At 45.4% G+C, this 25,577-nt stretch overlaps 1 protein-coding gene across 4 annotated transcripts in view; it reads left to right on the top strand.

Annotated features, from left to right (window-relative positions):
• flt4 (fms related receptor tyrosine kinase 4) overlaps nucleotides 1-25,577 on the top strand; it is a 58,072-nt gene that overhangs the window by 1,553 nt on the left and 30,942 nt on the right. The window contains exons 1-9 of one of the 4 annotated variants that reach the window (XM_042074385.1): nucleotides 11,781-11,836; nucleotides 12,318-12,414; nucleotides 13,811-14,133; nucleotides 17,597-17,715; nucleotides 18,498-18,675; nucleotides 19,716-19,855; nucleotides 21,136-21,307; nucleotides 23,899-24,016; nucleotides 24,465-24,643. In XM_042074385.1, coding sequence (XP_041930319.1) covers nucleotides 12,338-12,414; nucleotides 13,811-14,133; nucleotides 17,597-17,715; nucleotides 18,498-18,675; nucleotides 19,716-19,855; nucleotides 21,136-21,307; nucleotides 23,899-24,016; nucleotides 24,465-24,643 — 1,306 coding nt within the window. In that variant the 5' untranslated portion in view covers nucleotides 11,781-11,836; nucleotides 12,318-12,337. Of the gene's footprint in view, nucleotides 1-11,780; nucleotides 11,837-11,900; nucleotides 11,958-11,977; nucleotides 12,098-12,317; nucleotides 12,415-13,810; nucleotides 14,134-17,596; nucleotides 17,716-18,497; nucleotides 18,676-19,715; nucleotides 19,856-21,135; nucleotides 21,308-23,898; nucleotides 24,017-24,464; nucleotides 24,644-25,577 lie in introns of those variants that run through there. The other 3 variants (XM_042074384.1, XM_042074382.1, XM_042074381.1) reach the window with 3 other exon arrangements.

The following is a 25,577-nucleotide window of genomic DNA, read 5'->3' as shown; positions in this document are numbered from 1 at the left end:
CCTGTCCATTGCCATCTCCAGAACTAACATTTCTTCTCCTGGCAGCAGGAGTCATCATCTATTGTCCTGGATTCCATCACTGGAAAACATTTTTGTAACAGGAGTCTAGTTTTGAAGATCACAGAGATCACTGGGGAATTTTTTCCCACCCTTGAAAAGTCCACTCCACTGTGGCTGAAATCGGACTCGCAGCTGGGGGTCAGTGTGAGATGTTCATAGCCAGTTGAAATCAAGATTGGCCGGGGTGAAGCCAACAAAAGCGTGAAACGCCCCCTTGGTGGATTTTAGACGTTGTGCTCTGCTCCTGGGTGACCGGTGAGGTCTGTGAGCTGGACCCTCCCCGAGTATCTGGTTCAGTCTCAGCAGAGGCCCAAAGGAACAGACATTAATTTTGCTTTACACTTGGGATTGGGCCGCAGAACAACTGCTGGGCCTGCGCATGGAGAGATGGAGAAGAGGAAAAAAAAATGACAGAAAGATAGAGCGTGACTCTCAGTCATTGCAGGTGTCAGTGTGTGAGGCTCGGAGAGGCTTGGAGAAGGAATCAAGGCTCAAGGCTTGCTCAGGCGTAGGCGTTACTAGGGGGAGAGCATAACACCGATCGAGAGGACTCCCTACAGGGGAATGGTCTCTCTCAACACATGCCATCCTCCGCCGTAAGACACGGAGCACATGTGTCCAAGCGAGACGTCTCAAACTAATGCAAACCAGACGCTGCTCAAAATGACCTCATATTTTGCATCCATGTCTGCACCCCCCGCCCCGCCCCCTCCCACACACACACCCTCTCACCCCACCCCATAATGTAACGTAACGACAGACATTTAGGAGGAGCAGCCCATCCAGCAGCTGATGTCTCTGTGGGTATGACACGACTCGCTTCAGCAGTCGGAGAAAAGCACTTTCGAAAAACGGCTGGTGTTCTGGACCGCGGCTTTGATTCGGCTCTAGGCAGCTGCCTTTTGTGCGCGCGGCAGAAAGTGATTTTCAGAAATGCGATGTGATTAGCATCTGGAAGCAGCCACTGCTGGGATCCCTAGCAGTCTTGGGTTTGAGAAACGATGTGCACTTCACTGTAAAATGTAAGGCAAACACAATGTGACAGCGAGCCGACACGCAGCAGTGTTCGTGATTCAGACGCTCATTTGAAAAGAAATGAAATATGGCTGTCTTAATGTGAGCTGGGGTGGGAGTGTGTGTGTGTGTGGGGGTGTGTTTCGCTGTTTCTCCCTGGATAGAAACTCCTCTCGCACAGGGCGAAGGGGTAGTTCATCTTCTAGTCTCCACAGCCATTTAGTTTGCTGTCCTCCTGAAGGACACCTGCTGATCTGGTTGCTGTGTTCCTGTGGAGCTGCTGAGCCGCCATCTGGAGAGCATCCACCTCAGAGACAGCCTCTCCGCATCCTGAGGTGTGACAGCCATTAGTGTACTTTAGGGAATGCAGACCACAGTAAGAGAGACAAAGAGAGACAGAGAGAGAGAGAGAGAGAGAATGGGAGAGAGAGAATAAAACAAGATTTTGTTTACAGGGAGAGAAAAAGAGAGTGGGTGAAGAGACAAAGAGAGAGAGAGAATGAGAGAGAGAGGGGATGACAGAGTGAAAGAGGAATTATAGATGAGCTTGAAAGAGAAAGAAAAAGAGAGAGTGAAAATGAGAGAAAGAGAGAGAGAGATCTCCAGACTGGAGCGAGCATAATGACATAATGCATGTTCAATTTAATAATGCTCTGAGTGAGAGAAGAGTGGAAATTCACCACCACCCCCTCTCCACTCCATACCCCTCTCCCTCTGCTGCATCAGCCGAGGGTGATCCAATCGCTCAACTCTAACCCCGCCGGAAATATTAGCTGGATAAGTGGCCACCTAGCCTACGGCGATGAGCCTAATTTGGAATCTAGGCGACAGGGGCTGTCGAGAGCTCTCTGGCTGGTACCTACCTCTCATCATGATCTCTGTTGTCACCTCTATAAAGCTGGAGGGGGGAAAACGAAAATGGAGAGAGAAAAAAACTAAATTTGAGGGAGGAAAAAAAAAAACAGCAGCTCTCTGATGGTTTTGCCTGGAATCCAGGTACTCTATTCTCCCAATAGATCAAACGGATGGCGAACATCTGGCTTGGTATAGAATGTGACCCAGGAGTTATCAAAACATGTAAAAACACAAGCAAAACGTGGAATGAAACAGCAATGCGCAGAAACGTAGCGTGAAATCGGGGCTCAGCTTTTTCGACAGTTGAAGCAGATGCTTCAGCTCTGTCCATCAAACCCCCCTGAATTTCCCACCGACATGCCTGTCCAGGTTCTGACCGAATGACTCCACAGATTGCTTTTTACTGGCCCCCTCTGCAGCCTTCACTCTCATCCTTCAAGTCTTGAGAGATCTATCAGGACAGATGTTCTTTAGCCTCGGGAGCAGATGCAGCAGACAGGACGCAAACATCCGCGACACGCACAGACGTATGGCTCAGCTTCATGAAAGACATATTGGTGTCCTGGCCGGTCTGCGTATGTCTCTCTCTCTCTCTCTCTCTCTATGCATCATGGGAAGCATGCTCTGCTGTGGGGGCCAGCGCGTTGCGTTCTGTGTCAGAATGCCGCAAGAGCCGCGAGGGGGGGTGGTGAGTGTTGGGTTTCGCTGGTCAGTGATAGTGCGTGCCCCTTGTCATCGGAGGTCAGCAAGGGTTCATGGGAAAGAGAGAGTTGGCAAGGCCTGAGGAAATTGCCAGTTATAGTTCCCCCCCCCCGCCCACTACTCCCTCTTCCCCACCTCCAACACCGTCTTCATTACCATCCCCTCTCCTCCACCCCCCCTCCCCACCCCCAAACCTCTCCCATACATACAACCTCCTCTTTGGTCGAAGCTATTGTGTATGTACAGAACACAGAGCTATTGTGTTCTGTATGGCACATCAACTCTATGTCCGCCTGCTTATCACAGCTCGGTTCCCTTTCCTTATCTCCAATATTAGATAATGACTTAGGAAGTGATCACGACCATAGCGACACAATCCCCCCCCCCCCCCCCCCCATACACACATCGTCAGTTGGGAGTCTGATTATATTTGTGGCGGGTTTCGTGCAGAGAGAAATAAATAATAAACAGCTGTTTGTTGTTTTCCGAGCCCCGCACTCCACCGCAGTGATGAAGTGCTGAAGTCTTGAGATGTTAAATTGCTTTATTTTGCTCCCCCTGCCTATCTCTGTTCCTCTCTTTCTTTCTGCTGCTTAAGTGCCATCTACTGAGGCAGGGGCGGGTGCCTGTGGGCTCCAGATTGCTGCGGGGAAATGGTTTTGTGAATGAATGTGATGACAGGGACGAGAGCGGGAGCTGCCCAGAGGAAGACGCACGCTGTCCTCGGGCCCGCCGGCCGGACGGGCGGCCTCAGGTGCAGGAAGATTTAGTCAGGGACGGGGACAGTGGACCGGAATCCGACTCATACTCCCCGACAGCCCCCACCCCTCTACACATGCGCACGCACGCATACATGCACACACACACACAGACACACACAGACACGCATACACACACACACACACACACACACACACACACACACACACACACACGCACATACACACACACACACACACACACACTGACACACACACTGACACACACACACACACACACACACACACACACACACACACACACACTCATGCACACACACATACACACACACACACACACACACACACACAAACACACACACACATACATACACAAACATGCTCGCATACACACACAGACACTCAGATCATGCAGACACACACAGGCTTACATGCAGACACACACAGACACACACACACACTGTCATACACTCTGATCCACACACATGGACACACACTCACACAACATGCGCACTTCACACCCACTCAAGAGACAGGAAATAGAAAGGCCATACGACAAGGAAGACAGGTCTTCACAAAGACACACATGCACGTGCACACACACACGTACACACATACACACACACACACACACACACACACGCACACACACATACACACACGGCCATTTTCTAGAGTTCATCCTCGCATTCAGAAACAAAAATCAAAGCGACTCCCCCTGACCTTGAGTCCAAAGGAAGGAGGACTCTGCGACCGGTGTCTCTTTCTCTTTTTTCACCCTTTCTTTCGTCTGTCATTTTTTTGTGCTTTTCTCTCTCTCTCTCTCTCTCTCTCTCTCTCTCTCTCTCTTTCTCTCTGTCTCTGTTCCACGGGGAGCGGGGTACTTTGCTGACTCCACAGCCCAGGGAGGAGGTCTGCTGCGTGGCCTAGCTGCCCTCCTGCCCGGCCTCCGGACACTGGAGCTATTTCAGCCTCCTCTCAGCACACATTGTGTGGCTGGCTGGGGGTGGTTGGAGGAGGTGGTGGTGGAGGTGGTGGTGGATGGCCTTGTCAAAGCTCAGCCCCGGCTCTGTGCAAGAAACAAGAAAGAAAAGAAAATCGAGAAGAAAAAAAAAAAAGAAAAACCTGACGTGTCCCACTTTACCCGTCGCAGTCCAAAAAGCTGTTCCCCACCCCTCCTCTCTAGGCTAGTGACCGAAATATTTCCATAGGAGATTTCTGGATCAGGATATATACCCTATCCGGTCTTGTCCAGTGAATCTGACAGCTGAGCTATTTTAATCTGGAGTTCTGGAGCGCTCTGTAAGCATGGCTTGTATTCAGGCAGTCCTTGAGTGAAAAGGAGTGAAAGTGGGTGGGGATCGTTAAAGCCTCTTGGAAGTTATTTTATATTATTACTGGGTAGTTTGCCATATTTCAGGATGTCATCTCATGCAGCAGAAGCGGAATAGAGTTTTTGGTTTTTAAGCAAATGAGCCTTGAACTCTACCCTGATGAAAGGAGTGTTGTGCATCCAGTAGTTTTGTGCCATTATCGCAGTGTTTTTTATCCGTTGCCCTGGGCCTCTCTCTTATCACGGAGAGACAACTGCAGAAGCTGCTTCTTGCTGCCATGTTGTTGCTTTCGTTTTTAAAAAGGAGTCCTGGAGCTTCACCGTTGCTCGAAGTAATGCTGAAGTGCTGGTATTGGATGGCGCCTCGGTGGTGGGCTTCAATCAAAGCCTGGCCAAACAAACACTAAAACTCTACTCATGAAAAACCCACCAGGGGCACTCTGCAAAGCTCTCGGCACACAGGAGAGAGAGAGAGAGAGAGAGAGAGAGAGAGAAAGAGAGGAGGGGAGAGAAAGCAAGAGAGACAGAGAGAGAGAAAAGACAGAAACCCTCAATAAATTGAAACTGAGCCAAAGAACACATTCCACAGGCGGCAAGAACAAGTCCTGGGTGAGACGGACAAGAGAAGGTCAGATGTCAATGGCTGACGACAGGATAAAGCTGCAAAGTTCACTCGGCCACTATTTAGGTCATGGCGGAGTGGTGCGGCTCTTCCTGCAATACAAGGCCCCGGTGGCGATATGCGCGGAACGTGTCCACTCCTTTCTCCTCTTGCCCTTCAGCAGCCCTGACCTCAGCGCTTCGAACGGGGCAAATAAACAACGCACGATGCCGCAGCGCTTCGTTCCATCGTTCGATCGTACGACCGCTGTGCGCGGCGCCCGTACACACCCAATGCAGTATTTATGTGAGCTGTAGCTCCTTGAGGGGAACGGAGACGTGGAGGTTAGATTCCTGCAAAAAGGCTAAAAACGAGCCCTGGAGCTTTATTGATTCGTTCAGTATGGAGATTCCACCCTGCTCAGTGCGCTGCACTAGACGGGTGTGGCTGTGAGTGCTGGCAACGAGACACAAGTTATAAAGAGGCTACTTCTGGTCACCTTTTGCAGCCAAATGTAAAAGTGCACTGGAAGTTCTGTTTAAGAAATGACAATGGGCAAGATTTACTGAGAAATACAGTACAACAGCGCTTCCTCCTTGGGTATTGGTCAGTGGTGACCTACTGGTTTTTTGATGGCATTGTTGCTTAGAGCAGCGCATAATCAGCCTGAAAGAGACTAAACATCTATGGAGAAAGGAAATGCGGCTTGCAAATTTTCACTGCTTTTCCTGAGTGGGAAGGGATGAGGTGAAAATGCAAACAGGAAAACAGGAAATTTATCCCGGGGGCTGTAAGGAGGGTTGCTGCGATGGGATAAGAGGTGTGTGTGTGTGTGTGTGTGTGTGGGGCAGGGGGGGGGAGAGAGTATCCGCTTCTATCAAAGCCTTCACGTTTCCTTTCGTGTGTAGCCAGCCACATGGACTCATCCTTTCACTTTGCGACGGGCCCCTCTGGTTCCTCTGACCACACATGGAAAAGCAAAACAGCATTTGTGTGTCTCAGAGAGAGAGAGAGAGAGAGAGAGAGAGAGAGAGAATGGTAGAGCCCCCCTACCTGAGCAGGCACATGATTTATCTTCCTGTCTACGGCCGACTCGCATGTCAAAATACACAAGACAGCTTGACTTCAGGCCTCCTCGGCTGTGACGAATGGATGTTACAAAGCCTTGCCTTTATTCATCAAAGAGAATTAGGTTCAAGCCAGATTCACTGGAGGACGATGGCCACCGATTGGCTGATGGGCGTGGTGTTAGTGGACAGTGTAAATTATTTCTGCAGCATTCCTACTCAGAGCGTACGCTCTCGGACCACCCATATGCACGTTGTCTATGCATTCTTAATGCTGCTGTCCACTTGATACAATGTAGCACTGGCTTTAGACGGGGTGTTTAGGAGATTGTAATGATAAATCTTGTCTCCAAGGCCCTTCTGTAAATTACTGTATACCATAGTTTATGGAGTGATTGACACATTTGTATTGAAACAAGGACACACCCAGTGCACAAGGGTTCTCGCTTGGTGTCGTGCACTCCCATCCTAAGGAAAGGTTTACACCCAGGCCAATTCGCTCTCATTTCTGGTCTAACTCACCCATTTAATGTTAAGTAAGCATTGTTCCCCTCAGAGCCATGCTCTCTCTGAAAGCCACATGTCTGTCTAAATAACCATTTGTGTTCCGTTAAGGGAGTATAATACATCTATTTATAAGACAGCAAAGCCTTCACTTTAGTTCTGCGTTGCAGTCATTCTTGATTCTTAAAGAGAAGACATATGTTGAGAAGTTCACACTCACATGAGATGCTGTGTTTTTCCGTCACTATCTTCGATGTGTAAGTTAGTCTACAGATGTGAGATTCACAAAGCTCTTAGTGTTACATCACGAAGGAACAGGAAAACGGGTTGTGAAACCCTAATGATGGCCCTAAGGGCCCTCGTTTTGTTCAGAGGGGTCAGCGAGGTCTCGCTCGTAATGGCTCTCCAAAACATTCGCCCACATCCAGGCCTTTGTGGGCTGCATTAGCTCAGGGCCTGCGCTTGAGTAACTGGCTATTTTCAGTGTCCAGCAAGCACTGAGGTGGTGAGGGGATTATTTGGGACCTGTCTGAGACCGCTGATCACCCACTGATTTTATTTGAAGGTAGATAGAGGTGCCTAAATAGCTCTAAAACAACATTGCTGGACATAAATATCTCAACGCATAAGCTCTTATTTTGTAGATGTGTTACCATAGAGATTATGTAAGAGATTTATGACTTGTGAAGACATGGGTTTAGAAAAAAAAAAAACATGAGGGATTGCTTACAGTTGGATTTTAAAAAAAGCTAAACATAGCTGTGTATGCTATATAGCTATGTCCCATCTAGGCTTACTTTCCACAGTTTTTTAAACGGTCGACTGAACAGAGTCAAAAATGATCTCAAACTCGGGGTAAAGAACATGCTCCCCCTTCCCTCCTCTGAGGGTCCTGTTTGCAAAACACTTCAAAAATGTGTGATTTCTATCATCTCTGACCGTGGGTGAACTCTATGCTCTCCGATGTCTGGTCATATATCAGTTTATAAGCTATACATTAAATTCACATGCTTACACCCTCTCCCACTTCCAAGCTGCTTCCAAGACACAGGGTCTTTGTCAGTGTGGAATCGTATACCCATATGGAAGAGATTGACATCTGGCACACACACACGAATCCATAGCTGTCACAAGCCAAATCCGAGCAGAAGAATGAAATATATATTTATATATGAACGGGTCTTGAAGCTTACTGAACCATATTAGGAAATGGCCAATGACATTTTCCGGTCTGTGTTATCAAGTATTCACTAGAGCGTATCCAATTTATCCATATAATCACCTAGTAATGCTAAGGGACTGTTTGGTGCGATTAAGATATGTGTTTAAATGAGAGCCAGAAGAGTGTGTATGTGTGTGTGTGTGTGAGTGGTGGTGGTGGTGGTGGGGGGGGGGGGGGGGGGGTGTAGCGTGGGATGTGTAAGGGAGAGAGTTGTCTTCCTTCAGTCCTTCAGGAAAAAAATACAGAAACAGTGCAGACAAGATCTTACACTCTTCACACCCAAATCACCTAATGACAAAGCCATACATTTCCCCATGCTCTGAGGAAGGCCCTGTATCCAGGGAGATCGAATGAAAGACAGAGAGAGAGAGAGAGAGAGAGAGAGAGAGAGAGAGAGAGAGAGTCAGGCAGAAAGACTTAGAGTCCAAAAGAGAAAAAAAGAGAGGAATAACTTCCTCTTAGGGATGGGTGTACAGAGTTATCCATCATTCACTCTCCTCTGAATGGTCTGGAAAAGTAAGAGTGTAGCATTTGAAATTGAGATATACTGTAGATGGCCTGAAGCCCAAACTCAGTCCTGACAGTGTACTTTGCCAAAGGATTTACAGTACGTTGATAATCTGGGGATGTATGTATCTGTGCCTCGCAGCTGTTTAAATCACACCGATTGCTGTCTTTTGCGTTACACGCATCCAACCCCCCCTCTACCCCCAAACTCCCACCGTCTTTGAAATGATATAATGTCATGGTGCTAGACCCATTTCTCTGAGCTCCCAGTATGTAGGTCAGATGGAGAGCTTGAACGCATATAGGATTGGAGAATGCAGAACTGGCTTTTCCTTTGCATTCAGCCCCCTCAATTAAAGCTGATTATGCCCCTGCCTTCTACTGGCCAACTGTTTAATGAGCGCAAGTGGGAAATAAAACTTCACACTTGGTCAAATAGGCTGAAATTTCTGCAGATTCAGTTGGGGGTCAAAACCGCCATCCCAAATCAACCACCCCCATCACCACACACATGCAAGGCCAGAAGCGAAAAATCCAAGCTATTTGAGACATTTATCGTCTGAGCGTTCGCCACCATGGTGTCAGTGTCCTTTCCTCGGTCAGCCTAATTCAGAATTCCTCCCTGGCGCTTGAGAACATAATCATATTCCGGTTATTTTCTCAACCTCCTGGTGCAATTTATTTATTCCTGCTCTCCAGAGATACATGATCTCTTTTCATCATTTTCACCTGTGGAATCTCTGTGAATGCTGAATAAGTCTTGAATAAGCCATGCATGAAGCACGGCGAGATTAAAACATATTCATTCTGTTTTCTGGACAGATGGTGACGTGTGGGCGGTTCAAACTGATGGTTTTCTTTTTTGGAAACACACACATGTCTTCTTCTTGTTTTGTGGAAGAATTATAGCCACATTGATGTGTGTGTGCCGCGGGGGGTTTGGGGTTTTAGGGTCCTCTGAATGGCAGAGGTTACTGTCCCACGCTGTGGTTTCTGGGGTGGTCGGACAATCGAGGGGAAGGTGGGAAGGTGGAGGTCAAGGTGCGGAGCCTAACCTGGGCATTTCCAGGGGGACACGGGGGTGATGAGCGGAATGCCGTCGCTTCCCTCCGTGTCCGTTGGCGGGAGGAAATCGAAGGGCGCCAGAAATAGAGGAGGTGTGAGCAGTCGTGAATTTCCTTTTTCACACTATCCACTCCCCCCCCCCCCCCTCCCCACACACACACACACATCTGTACCCACCCTGAAGTCTTACACAATTAATTTAAGCACCACTGATGGATTTGTGTTTCTGTCAATACACAAGTAGACCTCTGCTCCTAGTTCAAGCCGCAGGCTATCAGCGAAAAAGGTGCTAGAATTTCAAATGCAGCCCCACATGCAGTGATGAGGTTTGTTGTTTTACAGGAAAACCCATTTCAGTTCCAGGAATCATCCCTCTACTTTGGTCCATTCAGATCCAGGCTGGGGCAAATGACATTGGGAGGCAGGAAATTGAATAGGCCATAAAGATCCCCTGGCACAGACGTATCACTCAGAAGAGCTCAGCTACCGCCATAAAGAACCTCTCTGCCTTTGCTGCTGTCTTCTAGGGGCCGCGTGCAGTGCTGTTTACAACAAGTTTGTCCCCCCTCGCAAAAATAACAACTTTTTACAGAGTCTGCGTCTCTTTGTAAAGTGAGCAGGTCCTTCACGGAGCGTGCTTTCACAAGGTCTCTCGCGATCCTTTGAGCTCGACCAGCGGGGCTCCTGCGCTCTCACCGCTGGGTGCAGGGCAAGGAACGCCGCGTGGTTTTGTCACAGTCACACTGGGTTTGTTTTCTGTCAATAAACAGATAGTGAGCGTTAGATGTAGTCATAGGAAAATGGCTTGTAGAAATGACTGGTATGGGTACACACTTTTCTTCAAAAACACACCCCACTTGTGTATTCTGACACTTGGGCTAGAAAGCACAACCCTGAGATGTGGTGGGCCTTCATGTGTTTTTTTGTTATAAAAGCTGTTTTATACAGGCGAGGCGAGTTTATTTATATAGCAAAACAATACCTGGTAAACAAAGAATTTTCAGACGTATACACAATGGATCTGATCAAGTAACACAGAAACAGGCAGCGATATATAAGTAACCTAAAAATACACTACATTTCATCTGTGCTGTTTTCCAATCTGTGTGTGAAGTGTTCTGTGAAAGTGAGGCAATGCAGTTGGGAGTACAGTAGTTATGCATAGTGCCTCCGTTCCATTTTCTTATTCATAACAAGTTATGAGTATGATTTTATTTATACATGTTCTGGGGCCCATGTTAACTTAGGGGGGTGGGGGTCGGTTGTGGGGATGGGGGTGTTTGCTCAGAATGGCAACATCAGCAACAACAGCAAACCAACAAAAGGGAAGCTCAGTGCTGCCTGTGGACTCAAGCCTAACTATAAACAGGTTCCCTGGCTTGCCATCAAATATTTACAAAACCGCGTCCATTTTCTATTGTCGACCAGGATGGCAGGATGTGTCGGAAGCAGCCGGGGTTGTGTACATGAAACGCAATGGGCCTGAACGTCAGGCTTTTGATTGGCGTGCGCGGACGCGCTTCGCTGTCGCCCACTGGCCCCTGGAAATGACTTTGTCTGGCTGGCTGGTTTGGACAGGAGGAGAAGTGGCCACGCTTTAGCTTCTCTCTCTCTCTCTCTCTCTCTCTCTCTCGCTGGCGCTGTCTCGCTCCTGTCGTGTGGTTAAGCTCCGTACAGGACTCAGTGTGTGTGGTGCCGCACAGCCTCCATCCCTGGACTGTAACAGAGCACCCACTCAGACATCTCCCCTTCCACTGGTTGGGGTCAGGTTGATGCATGTTGGGGTTCTCTATTGTGCCTTTTTTTTTCTCGGCCAGAAATAAAACTCCTTTCTGTGTGCGTGACAGCGTGATCTGTCTGCATGTTTTGTGATGAAGCAACATCTAGTGTGCTGGCAGGCTGTATTCCTCTCAGCTTCCCTCTCATCCTGTCTCTCTTTGTGTGAAATAATCCTGCTACTCTTTTGGCTGCTCTGCTCTGGAGTGGAAACAATTAATCCAGTGTTTATCTTAGCCTTTTCACCATTAATCTTGAGGGGGTTTTTCCCCTGTTTAGATGAAACTCATTTTTCAGACAAATTGGCACAAGCTATCCATCTGACCTACCTACCCTCTCACGTAACACCTTTCAATTTTCGGTATCTTGAGTGGCGACAGCCGTTCACCTCTAACTATCCCCAGCTGTTGCGTAAGTCACGGTGACGTTTTTACACACAATATGCCCCCGAGCAGAAATCCAATAATGACACACAGAGGGGCTTTTCTCTGGATTTAATAGTGACTATTTCTGACGTTGGCCGCTTGCTAATGTAAGCCATCTTAGCGGTGTCAAAACCCCTAGTCTGAGCTCCAATTGTTGTGTGGACATGACAGGTCCAATCACCTCGTTGACTCTTTGGAGTGGGCCGTGTCCTTTGTGTGGCTGGACGTGTGAAAGCGAGTGAGTGGGGTGAGTGATGTACGGATGTATCTGATGGCTTAAAAGCAAAGCCGTGTAATAAAAAACATGCCGGGGAACACGGCCTTCAAGCCTCCGCCATGCCTGATTTCGTCTAGCCAAGACGCTGAGGTGCCTTGACAGGTTTTGCCAGGTGTGCTGTCAAAAGCTTTGCTTTCCGCATGGCGGCATTGTCTCAGATCAGCCTATCTGTCTGCTTTTGTTCTTGCAGGTCTGGTGATTGGTTATTCTATGACTCCGCCCACCCTTGACAACCTCAAAGACGATCTTGTGATTCAAGCCGGTGACACTCTGAATATTACATGCAGGTATGAAGAATTGACAGGAATACCATTGCTAATGTGTCAGGATCATTGTTTTAACCACATGGGCTATTTTCCCAGTAGAAAAAAAATATGTGAGACATGTGGTCTCTTTCCCAACACAGGTCCTCCCAAATGTTCAACGATGTTGATAATGTTAACAGCATGTTTTGTTTGAAAAGGCTTAAGGAAGCAATTCAGTTTTTTTTTATTTATTGCAGATTCCTATATAATCTCTGGAGTTGCTCTTGCCAAGAAATCCATGATCCTTGATTAACTTTTTTTTTTCTACCCATAACTGAACAGGGCTTGTGAAGGCAAATAATATCTCTGGATGCGTTCCCATAGTGATTCACAAAAAGTATTATGGTATGCCCTCTAAAATAAGGACTTGTCCCTGTGGATATCCTTGCCACATTAAGTGACGAATCAGGGCTAGATTTCTCATTGTATCTGTCTTCGCCACAGTCACTGCAATCAGTTTAGAAACGTCGCAAGAGATTTACAAGATGGAGAGGAGTGCTTCATTGTTTTCACAGAGATTTGGAATTGAGTTATTTTCAGATGTAAATCCTGGTGCTCCCTTTTGTTGCCTCATTTTCAGCATATCTCCCGGTCCTAAGGACGGCTGGTGCAAACAGGCACCCCATCATAGCCCTCAGGGAATGGCTGTGTGTTGTTTTAGCTGTACGTAACCACTCTCGCTTTATGAGTAAGGGATCTGGGGATTACTTTAGAAGCCTTTTTTTTTTTTTGCTGGGCTCACTATGTGTGATTTATCTGTAGATCAGCTGGATAGATGGAGAGGCAGGAAGTTTTCTCGTAGTCGGCGATGCATACATTAGGCAGTCTGATAATAATACGCGTACTCTCAGCTGCGGTAGTGTAAGGAGAAGGCTCGGACACCTCAGGGGGAGAGCGGGCCATGGGGGAGGGATAAGGAAGGCGTCGAGGAGGATTTTCTCAGCGAGTTTTCATATTAGCCCAATCAAACCCCTGCTGGCCTACCTCCTGCTGGCCCAGGGAAGACTATCATTAAGGTATCGAGTGGAATCCATCTCACGTCAGTAATGCGAAGGGAAAAGTGATTCAGTGGAAGAGTTGAAAAAAAAAAGAAAAAAAAAAATTCCTTGAGTGAAAACTGGCGAAAATTGAGCTTTGACAACCTCTTTACAAAAAAAAAAAGAACTTGAAAGAACTCCAGAAGCTCAGGTCTCCTAGGTGACCTTTAACATACCCACAGCCTCTTCCCTCACATCTTGATACTTATCCTCTGAGCATTGTAGTACCTGAGATCGTCGAACAGTTGATCCTCTAGAACAGTTGATCCTCTAGAACAGTTGATCCTTTAGAACCATCTCTGATAGTAGCTCTGTGACCTCTCCTCTCTTTAACCCACCAGGGGACAGCGCACACTGGACTGGGCCTGGCCTGAGGCTACCCTCCAGAAGACCCAGCCCAGTGATCGGCCTCACCACGACCAGGACCAGAACCAGAACTCGGACCCAGACCAAGACTCGGACCGGGACCCAGAGACCGGCGGGCCCGGTCCGAGGGCTGTGCGGGTGGAGGAGTGCCAGGGCGAGGCGGGGAAACCCTACTGCAAGACTCTGACGCTCAGCAACGCCCAGGGCAATGACACGGGCTACTACCGCTGCTTCTACCAGGACATCAGGGCCATCATCGATGGCACCACCGCCGCCAGCGTCTACGTTTTCGTCAAAGGTGAGTCCCAGGCGGGGGGCCAGGGGCCAGGGGTCCAGTTCTGAGTCCAGTGGATGATGTCACATGCAGGGCCAACTGTTATTATTTAGAATGAGCCATTACAATATAGCATCTATACATCATTAAACCGACATTGTTTGGAATACGGTGCCACCAGTTTTTCTTCAAAATGTCTTCTCTCTTCTTATCTTTTTGTGACTTTTTTTGGCAGTATAACAGTGGTCTGTTGTAGATGTAAGCTCTTGACGTGTTACTGTAACTAAGAATACATATTATGTTGAGGATTTCTGCTGGTGTTTACATTGAATGCCTTTGTGCCCTGGCACAACTATTGTTGTGTCTGTGAGTATGGTCATTTTGATGCTGTCTTTCTGAACATCACTTTTTGGCAAATGTTGTCACTGCTGGATGTTTGTGGAGCTGTAGGAGGTGTTTTGGGGGAAACCAGTCCCTACAAATAGACGTTAATATAATTAAGAGCACAAAGGCAGTTTTAGGACATTGCTTTTAATTTTTTTGTATGTAATTAAGCCAGTTCATTTAAAATTTAAGTACTCCTCTTCAGCACAGGTAATTAAGTGCCTGGGACTCCGTTCCCGTGTCCAAGATATCCAGTATTGTTTCCAAATGAAAAGTAGCCATGGATACGACTCCACCTGAATATCAATTTCCTGTCTCAGACACAATTAGCGTCCATAATTAGAGCTGAATCATCTGGGTGCATGGCTGAGGGTATAACTAAGTTGTGTTTTGGTCTGCTTTCATTTACCAGTTGTATTTCTTGAAACAACAACTTCAAATTCAGTCTGATGATGCACTATAATATGAAGAGAGCAGATTGCCTTATATTACACTATATGACTTTCTTACTGGAACATTATCCTTTTCGGCAGTTTTTGATGCACTGGGTACCACACCGGTGTTAAATGGGCCCCAGTACATTGAAAATTGATGATAAGGGGTATAAATACCAATTCCCACATCGTGTTGCTCTTTTGCTTGGGAGATCTAGAAGAATATTATGAGCATTTCGCCAAAATCTCATCACATCCCTCCCCCCTCCTTTAAACCAGAGTGTTCCAAATCAAAGCAGACCTCACACAATCAAGATTTGGTCAAGTTTTGCAGTAGCCGCTGGAACACCTAGAATCGTTGCCAATATCAAGCGAAAACAAGACTGTTCAAAAATGTTCTCAAGGAAAAATAGACACACAATGTATTCACTTAATTCAGTGTAATAAGGGCCCAGAGTCATTATTCTTGGCACTTCATTGGTGGAGATCTTGAGAAAGGATAATATTCCTTTCATCTCCTCTCGAAGTGAGCCTGGCCTATTTTTCTCTCCCCGAATCCTGTGCACTTTTTGTGCACCATGCTTTTTTAGGTTTTAGTCTTTTCAGTTTGTAGTCCTCTCTCTCACAGGGCTTTTTGGTCTCACCATCTCTAGCCAGATTGCTTGAAATAATGCCTTTTCCCTCCCTCCAAGCCTGGAGGCATTTGAGATCAGGCATTGTTCAGCATCCTCAGCCGAAGAGGACTCTGCTGCTGGGAAGCCTTGTAAGAAGAAAAAAAGAGAAGAAAATTGCTTTGTGTGGGTCGCCAGGGCCTTTGAAGTTGGCTTTTTACACGCACTCGTCATTCGCTGATGGCGAAGCACTCGCCTGGACCCCCGGGAGCCGGCGTCCGATCGAAGCCACCTGATTTTTTGAGGGGATCAGTTGATCAAAGGCTCGCCTGGAAGTCCAGGGAGAGGTGCCAGTCGCAGGCTGCGTCTCAGCCCTGGTTTGAGGGCAGTGAGAGCCTGGGGAGGCATCGGGTAGATGGTGCTAAGGTAAAGGCTGGGTGGTGGAGGACAGGTGGTGGTGGTGGTGGTGGGGGTGATGGAGAGGACGGAGTCTGGGAGTTGTGCTCAGGTATACGGGCATCACTCGCTGTTGACGGGTGAATGAAAGTGAAAGGCGCTGTGATTTCTCCTGACGGTGTGCGGAAGCCGTCGCCATAGATCTTGCTAGGGGGCTGATCAGAAGCAGCTGCAATCACAGCCATAAATTAGGGCGAGTGCTGAGTACCAAGAGTGAGAGAGAGGGGATGAGACACATGTGGCTCCACTTAGTGCGACGCAGATCCTTTACTCTCACTCTCTCTTTCTCTCTGTCACTCTCTCCATCTTTTAATCTTGTTCTGCTAAATGTCTAAATGTCTATCACTCTTCTCCCTGTCTGGCTTTATCTGTTTATCTCTTTTCTTTACAACACATTTCTCTCTCTCTCTCTGTAGCTATCTTTCCCTCCTGTTTATCTCTCTCTTTCTCTTTCACACGCACACACACACAAACACACACCCACACACACACACACATGTCTATGCTGTAGCTGCCTTTGTTTATCTTCTCCCCTAATCTATCCCCATTGCTCTTTTGAAACTGCAACTAAATCTTGCACCCCGGAGCTACCTGTGTCCTTTGTGTGAAGGAAACGAAAGAGCACAGATCTCACTTCATACTTGTGATTTATTGCCAAATATCAAAACATTTTGGTGGTTGTTTATTTTTGGCAATGTCTGTCTACCCAGACCTCCACAGGCGCTAATAAAAACCTCTATGTGTAACAGTTTTGTTTGTGCTCACTGCAGCTTGACAGTTTGGCTTTGAGCAGTGTAGGAAAAATGAATGATGAAACACTCACTATACAAGACGCTAGAAAGCTAATATGCTAATTAGCATTTCAATCGGATGTAATGTATCCCCAAAAGATTTGAGGAAACTTATGTTGGATGTTGTTATAACTAATTCTGTTGAGATTAAAAAAAGAAGAAAAAAATCTATTTGAGGAGGGATCAAGACCAGGAATATTGATAAGCTCATTAAGATGTCTCTTTTTTATCTTTCTGTCTTTGTGATTTACTTAATGAAAGAGAATTGAAAAAAGAACAAGCTTTGAATAGATCCTCAAGCTCATTTTCATCCCCGTGTAGAGAGAGAGAGAGAGGACGAGGAGGGAAAGGAATTTTTATAGCCAACGATATCTGATAACCCCTGAGTTTGCCACAATGTTAGTGTCCATTGCACTTCATAAAGAGGACTTACACTGCCATTCACCAGTCCAGATTGCCTTGATAGTTATCTTAAGCTTGAGAAACAGATTATTGTCAGGAATGTAAGAAATATAACCATCTCAACCTTCTCATCTGAAGTTGTGCTGTGAAATCTTGACAGGGTAACTTATTGGTCCAAGATGTAGTTTAGAGTGTGTTGCATGTTTTATTGCTGTTTTCATTGGATTGGAGGTTATCTGTTTTTCATCTAATTCAGGAGACTATTTTTCTTTGTCCATTCATTAGATTTTGACATCTACTGTACCCTTTTGTTACTTTTAAATTTCCTAGCCATAATTCACTTCTTTGTACTAATATGAAGAATGTCCAGTGAGTTCATGTTATTGTTGTTTTTTTTTTTTCCCTACAGATCTCAATCAGCCATTTGTCAAAAGTGAGATAGAGGCTATCTTTGTCAGCGAATCTTTGGCCGATGTCGTCGTACCCTGCCTGGTATCCATCCCTGAGCTTAATGTCTCTCTAATCCGAGTAAGTGGGAGGTCGCTGATTGATCGATGCCGCGATGTTGTTTCCAGGTCCTTAATAGCCTGCTTATCCCCCCCCCCCCCCACACCTCCAGCTTCCTCTCAGGCAGTAATGGACCTGACAATAACGAGTTTCTCAATAACAAGCTCTGCCCTGGGTTTGTGTTGCTTGGCGTTTTGAAACCAAAACCACATTCACGCTGAGGCCTTCTATAGTGTCATCCAGGTAGCTCAAAGTATTTCATTAAAGCACACAATAGCACGCATAAGCACGCACCTTAATCCCCTAACTTGTTTTTAACTTGCACAAGGAAACAGTGTCTGTCTCTCCGTTAAGTCGTCTTGATGTAGCTGTCATTTCTTGTCTTTGTCACTGAGCAATAAGTCTTCAAAGCTCTTCAGCTCACAAATGGTGGTTGCTCAAGACGATGTAGTCTCACAACGGCAATGAAGAGTGTACCAAATTGACAGTCGGAGGCCATTTATGCATCTTAATATATTTAAATGAAAATTTAAATGCAAAACAGAATAAATCACATCCTATGTTGCCTCAGAACGAGTCTATTCATTTGAGACAAAAATATTGTAATTATTAATTGGCCAGACAACAGCTTTTAATTACATTTCTGAGAAATTACCATGGTTTTTAAATTCAGTTTCTGCGCCAAGTATAATTTGTAATGCCTTGGCTCTGTACATATAATATCTCTGAGACACTAATAGTCAAAACTGAACTGCTGTTGGACTAAGTGGATTGGCCTTGTCTTGTTCGGTCTTGTTCCGCAGACAGACCTGGCAGGTCCGGCTCTCCTAAAGGATAGTGAGACAACATGGAACAACAAGCAGGGATGGTCAGTGCCTAGGCGCATCATAGACAATATTCCATATTTATTTGGCTTTTTGTGCACCGCCAACTTCGAAGGTCAAGAATTCAAGTCGTCTTTCTACATGGTACACTTCACAGGTGAGTGCAACTAAACAGATGTGTGAAATACATACAGTATCTGTCAAATGTCACAGGAAATCCAAAATCTGGAGTCGGAATTCTGATTCTGACAAATTCTGATATCATTCTTATTTAATTCAGATTCATTTCTCCCAGTAAAAAAAATATTTTTGGACATCATGGAATCATTTTGTTTTTAAGAGAGTGTATCTAAGGGACATGTTGGTGTTGGAACAGCATTCGTTATTTTATCAATGGTTTGGCATGGGTGAAGAATGTAATATCTTTCCACAGAGGGATTATGAGGTGGGCATTCTTAATGGCTTTATTGATATTAATGATGGAGGACGCCGATTTAAGTGCTTGTGCACTTGTAGGCCAAGACAAAGATAGAGCAGACCACAGAGTTATCATCCCCGCTCACGTCGCGCTGAACTTTCAAGACACGTCCTGTCAGAGGGTTCTACAGTGAGGTCATTCCTCACTTACTTACGGTCTTAAGAGCAGTGCACATCCATAGCCAGCCAAGAATAACAGCCAAACCCCTCTAAGGCCAAACAGAAAGTGTTTAAAGAATATGTGTGTGTGTGTGTGAAAAAGTGAGAGTGTGAGGGAGAGAAAGTGATCCCTCCATAGCTATCAGCATAGCCGATGGAGCATGAAAATAAACATCAGGTCCCCCCTCGCCCCTTTTCGAGCAAATATCAGGTTTGTGTATCTGGGCGTTTTGCAGCCATCTGACTCTCACTCCTAATGATAGCCAAAGGGCAGATTGAATTACACTATTAAGACTGCAAACAGTACGGGATGGTGTGTGCCTGTGTGTCACACCAAGGGGCTTGCCTCTGCTTGGGCCTCACCACCAGTGCAAACCTATAGATGAAGGGTGTGCATGTGTATGTGTGTCTGTGTGTGTGTGTGTGTGTGTGTGTGTGTGTGTGTGTGTATATGTGTGTTGGGGAAGGGGGCAGGGTGTGTGTGTGTGGGGGAGGGGGTCGGGTTGGGCTGACGGAGGAAAGTGCTGACGGACGGTGTGGCCGCTGTCGCGCCCCTTGCAGGAAGCAAAGTTTACGATCTCAAGCTGTTTCCTGAGGACCCGGTGGACCTGATGGTGGGGGAGGCGCTGGTGCTCAACTGCACGGCCATGGTGGAGTTCGACGCGGGCGTGGACCTCCAGTGGCACTACCCCAGACAACAGGTAGGCCAAGGGTATGGGGACAGTGGGGGGACAGTGGGGGGGGCAGTTGGGGGATGTGGGCAGCTCAAGGGGAGGAAGAGGGTGAAGGCTGATCAGATGAAGAGGTGAAATACCTGTTACCGCATGTAGGCTAGTAGTAGGCCGCAGGACTGCCATAGCGACAATAAGAAGATTAGCTAAAGGTGCTATGTGTAGAATCAAAAACAGATGACAGGTCAGGGACATGGAGACGTAGGGATTAGTTACAGTGGGTGGAGGATGAAGGATGACCAGATGGAGGAGTGAATGTGACAGCAGTTTGTACTGTATGACTTGGTGGTTGACAGGAGGTTGTACAACTGCCATAACCGCAACGAGAAGATGCATTTAAAGGACTAAATAATACTGGCCAACTTGGCTAGTAAGCTATTTATGTAAAGCACATTAAATTGCCTCTGTGTATAAAATGTGCTATATGAAAAAAGATATCTACTGTAGGCCTCCATTAGTGATTCCATCCACATGACATGTCACATTAGCTCATGGTAGAAAAGGCCCCTGTAGGTTTCCATTTTTGAAAGTACTCATGCTGTGAAAAAAAAACTGATATTTTGACCATGATAGGATTGCTACTGAGCTACTTGTTGGCATGCAAATTTCTGTTGCATTTCTGTACAAATTTGCTTAAACTGTAATTATTTCAGCCTCTGAAATTGGATTTTTGTGATTAATGACAATTACTGGCAGTGTTTGGAGTTTTGCCAATTGTATCGCCACTGCCTTGCTTTGATGTTTTCACTAGTGTATCTTATATATAGCATCATAGCATAAGGTCTGTGTTACAGTGAAGAAGGAACATTTCAAAAGGGAAAAACACTTGCATTTTTCAGTAATCGGTGGGAAAAGATGCTTTTCATCCTCAAGCTCACTCAATAATAGCTGTCAGTCAAGCATTCAAACATGAACTGGGACATGAACAGTGAAATGGCTTCAAACAAAAGCTGAATTTCAATAGATCAACCACTTACACTAGCCAAATAAATCAAAGTATGTCTCTACAAAAGAAGTGATCAAACACATCTGTCATATAAAGTTACATTATAACATCACATATATCAATACAAATCGTCACCAAGGCTCCTCATCTCCTCTATATAGTCTATCTATCTATCTATCTATCTATCTATCTATCTATCATATAAAGTCACATTATAACCTCACCTAAATCACATAAATCACTCAAATCGTCACTGGGGCTCCTCACCTGGTCGTAGCCTGAGGTTGTGTATTGATGCCTGCAGGTGAACCAGTCGGTCATCCCCCAGTACAGCCGCAACTCTCTAGCCCAGGCCACCGAGGCCACAAGCATCTTCACCATCCGGGACGTCAGCGTCACAGACACGGGCACCTATACCTGCACTGCCCAGAGCATGCACGCCCTGGCGAAGAGGGCCACTGTGGTCATCGTTCATGGTAAGAGCTAGCGCCGCACACAGGGTCAGCTTCCCATGCATGGATTATATAAGTATAAGTATATATATTCTTTTGATCCTGTGAGGGAAATTTGGTCTCAGCACACAGTGAACACACAGTGAGGTGAAGCACACACTAATCCCGGTGCAGTGAGCTGTCTGCAACAACAGCAGCGCTCGGAGAGCAGTGAGGGGTTAGGTGCCTTGCTTAAGGGCACTTCAGCCGTGCCTACTGGTCAGGGTTCAAACCGGCAACCCTCGAAGCGCTAACCAGTAGGCCACGGCTGCCCCAGTATCCTCGATTTAAAGTTATTTTCCCAATGTAGAGGGAGAGCAGATAGCTAACAAACGTTCAGAAGTCCTGTTGGCAAATTTGAGGAAAGGTCGGTAAAGGGGCTATTTCACTCAATTTGAGGGTGCTGAATTCAAATATTTTGTTTACTAAGCTCAATTTTGAGTTTTAAGCTTGCTAATTAGCATAATTAGCATAATTCACATACTTTTTGGTTTTGCCATCAGATATCATAGGAATTAAGGCATTAATATACTCTTTGTATATATGTATCACATATGTTGTAGGACAGGATTACCCCAATAACCCTAGTAGCAAATGAAAATAAGCTAAAATTAAAATATAAATTGAAATAATAGCTAAAATTCAGTATGACGTTTAGAAGCAAAATAGATTCTTTGATAATAAATTGATAGAATAGTAGGTGACTGCTCATTTTTCTGTAGAAAGTACTTTGTCACTAACTATTATGAACAGTTGTCAGTCTTTACAGAGGATTTACACTGTATTTTTTTACTGTAAAGGCAACTTCCCTAGTTAAAACATCTCATTGGTGCTCTTTCCTATCATTCAAATTCCAGCCATGCAAAAAAATGGAAGAGTGTGCATGTTTGAGGATTGCTGAAGAGTGCTATGGAGATTGCATTATTTGCAAAAAGTTTAGACAAGATATCCTTTATAGTGCAACAAAAATAAATATTCTCAAGTGCATAATTACTGCATATGATGCTGAAAGGGAAGTGGACCTAGGACAAATCCTCAGCTAACTGATTAATGTCCCTGTACTGTAGCTATTGCAGATAGCGATGGTTATTTGTGAAGTGGAAATAAGTCTATCCTCACTCAAGTGCTGTCTAGCAATGTGGAATGTCCAGTAGTGATCACTGCAAAAACTGCTCATTCAACACTGATAATAGATGCTCAAGATCTACAGTAGTTATGTCTTTAGGACACCCATCTGACTGCAGCACATTTAAGAAGTATGCAGGAAAGTTTGTAAGAAATGTTTGTATTGTTATTTGGTATTTGTTATGTGGTAGCAAATGATGTTGACTATCAAAGAAATAGACCTAATGTAGGAATGCACACAGATATTGCAACAGATACGCTCAGGCCAATCCAAACTTTTCTCATCTGTTGTTCCTCGTTGGTGGAACACACTGCCAGTTCCTACAAGGGCAGGGTCATCCCTCTCCATTTTCAAAAAACTCCTGAAGACCCAGCTCTTTAGAGAACATCTCCTCTCATAGCACCACTTACAACAAGTCTTGCTGATCCTTACCACCCATCTTGAACTGACACTCAACTGTTTAAAAACAGCACTCACTGATTCACTTATTCTTACTGTACTCTACCGTTTTTTTAAATTGTCCTAAAATTGTTGAGAGAATTGCTTTACAACTTAACTGTTACCATGTTGTTAGTCGCTTTGGTTAAAAATGTGTCAGCCAAATGTAATGTAATGTAATGTAATGTAATAATGGTGTAGGCCTATCTGATTAAGACCCAAAGAGTGGTTGAAATGTACTAATTAAATTACACTGGGAGCAAAGAAGACTATCTTTACTTTTTTCCCTTTGCAACTGTCAAAGAAATCCCATAAACACAGGAAGGACTAGGGTAGCCTACATCAGATGGCCTAAAGATTAGGCTCTTCTGCATAGCAGAAGTATGGAGGCAAGCACACATACCAAATCCAGTGTTACTAGAAGTAAAATGTTTTTTACTTGTCGGTTGTTGCTGTGACGGTAGATGCAGTTCTGCATTAGGCTTATTCCCGCTATCTAAGTTCATGTGTACTGTAGATATATTCTGAGTTGAAGGTTATCTTCCCTCTAATGGGAAATCTTTAATGAAGTTCCATGTTTAATCTCAGACTAGGGTTTACAGCAATCCATGTTCAATCCAGGAAGTCGGCCCTCACAGTTAGCCTATGGTCACTTGTAAGCAGATAGTATGCACACATTTGCCCTGTAGCATGTTCCCTGTATGATAGCAGAGTTGCTGAAGAGAAAGCAAAATACTTGACAAAGGCAAACATGGGTCAATATGTGTGACATGACATTTTTGACATTTGACCTTTGCTTGGAGCTACACAATATGAATTAGGGAACTGAGAGCCAGATCTGGTCAGTCTCTTGACAGCTGTGCAGTGAAAGCTCATCTACAAAATGCAAACTGTGGCGCTTATGCGCAGACCCTATTCTGCAAGCGTTCACACTATTTTTTCCATGCACGTGGCTGCTGTGTGTGTCTGTGTGTGTGTGTGTGTGGTGTGTGCGCATGTGTGTCTGTTTCAGAAAAACCCTTTATCAGCTTGGACTACAAGAGTGGGCCTGTGGTAGAGACAACAGCCGGGGAGAAATCCTTCAAGCTGTCCGTCAAAGTGTCCGCGTACCCGACTCCCGAGACTCAATGGTGAGCCTCCTGCATCAACCCTGCCAGGTCCAACAGGTTACAGGAAATGAAGTCACCATCCTAACCAGCGCCCGCTCTCTCGCCACTCACCACTGCCCAAATGAAACCCGACAGGCAATTACGGGAAACACATCAGTGTGTGTTTTATGGGCTAAATTAAGAGGCGAAAATGAAATGAATTTCTTGTCTCTTCTCCACTAATGCAAAACCGCAGGCCATGGTGTGTTTGTTTGCACAAATGGCAGCACTACAGCCATCATCATGTCATTAGCCAGTGCAAAATGGAAATTTCTGCCAGTTTCTAATCTAATTTGGTGTTACGTTGTCGGGGGGTGTGAAATTGGATGGGTGGAAATTGATTTCTGTATCTCTGCGGCAGTTTCATCTTATCTTTATTATTATTATGATGGTCGTTGAATTGTTTGTGTTGTTATTGTGTCTCGGGCAGGCTTAAAAATGGTAAAGTGATAAACAGCAAACGGCCGGAGTTTAAGAGGATGAAACTTCAGCACCAGACCCTGGAGATCCGTGACGTGTGCGAACTGGACGCAGGGAATTACACCGTGGTGATGAGGAACCCAGCGGCAGCCCTGGAGAAGAGGCTCAGCCTCACCCTCATCGTCAATGGTAACTAGTAGTCCTGCATATTATTATGGGATGAGCTGAGCAGCGGTTGAACATCTCTGGCCAGTTACAGCAACAATTAAAAAGACCTGACAACCCCGATGAAAACCCTCACAAAGGCCTTTTTTTACTGCTGTTGTCACGCTGTTACGCACTTCCTGAATTTTGGAAATAGCGTTTACGCACCTCTAAATTGCATTTATCCAACTTTAAATAGTATACCATTCTTAAACAATTCTAAAGTAAGCTTATGTCATTTTACCAGTGTCTATAGTTTGATTTTGTTAGTTTCATATTGTTGAACCTGGCCTGCACAACACAGTTTATCCATATTGCGCTGCATTATGGTGTCAGTGACCAATAGTCCTCAGGCAGTCAGTAGGAACGCGTCAAAGATTAATCACACCGCATGTCATGTAGGCTAAACGAGTTTGGATGATGAATGGATTTTTTAAATGGATATACACCCATTTCTGAAGCGTCAAGCGACAAGATTATTCCTCGACTACAAGCCCAAAGTGACTGAGCCCCAAAAACAATACAAAACTTCACGTTTTGTAGATTAATTTGGTGTGCTGTATATTCATACCACTGAATCAACAAGGCACAGCTTTGACATTATTAGGTTACTTCAGACACAAAGTTGCTAGTCACCTGTGCCTTTTCCTATTAGCCTATGTTACAAGTTTAATTTCTCATAATTAGCTCACCAATGAAATGCAATCTTTGTACAAAGTCATCACAACTAATTGTGGATGATGCTACATGGTGTCATCCCAGACATAATAAAGAAAAAGAAATAACTGGGCACCGGTGACCAGTGTTGGGTTATATTACTTTGAAATGTAATCCATTACTGACTACAGATTACATGGCAATTTTTGTAGTCAGTAATGTAATCAATTGGATTACCCAAAATATGTAATTCAAAGTTGTG

This window comes from Alosa sapidissima, chromosome 20 (genome assembly GCF_018492685.1).
Source record: "Alosa sapidissima isolate fAloSap1 chromosome 20, fAloSap1.pri, whole genome shotgun sequence".
Classification (NCBI taxonomy): Eukaryota; Metazoa; Chordata; class Actinopteri; order Clupeiformes; family Clupeidae; genus Alosa; species Alosa sapidissima.
The sequence above is the reverse complement of the archived record's forward strand: the minus strand, read 5'-3'. Positions and strand labels throughout refer to the sequence as shown.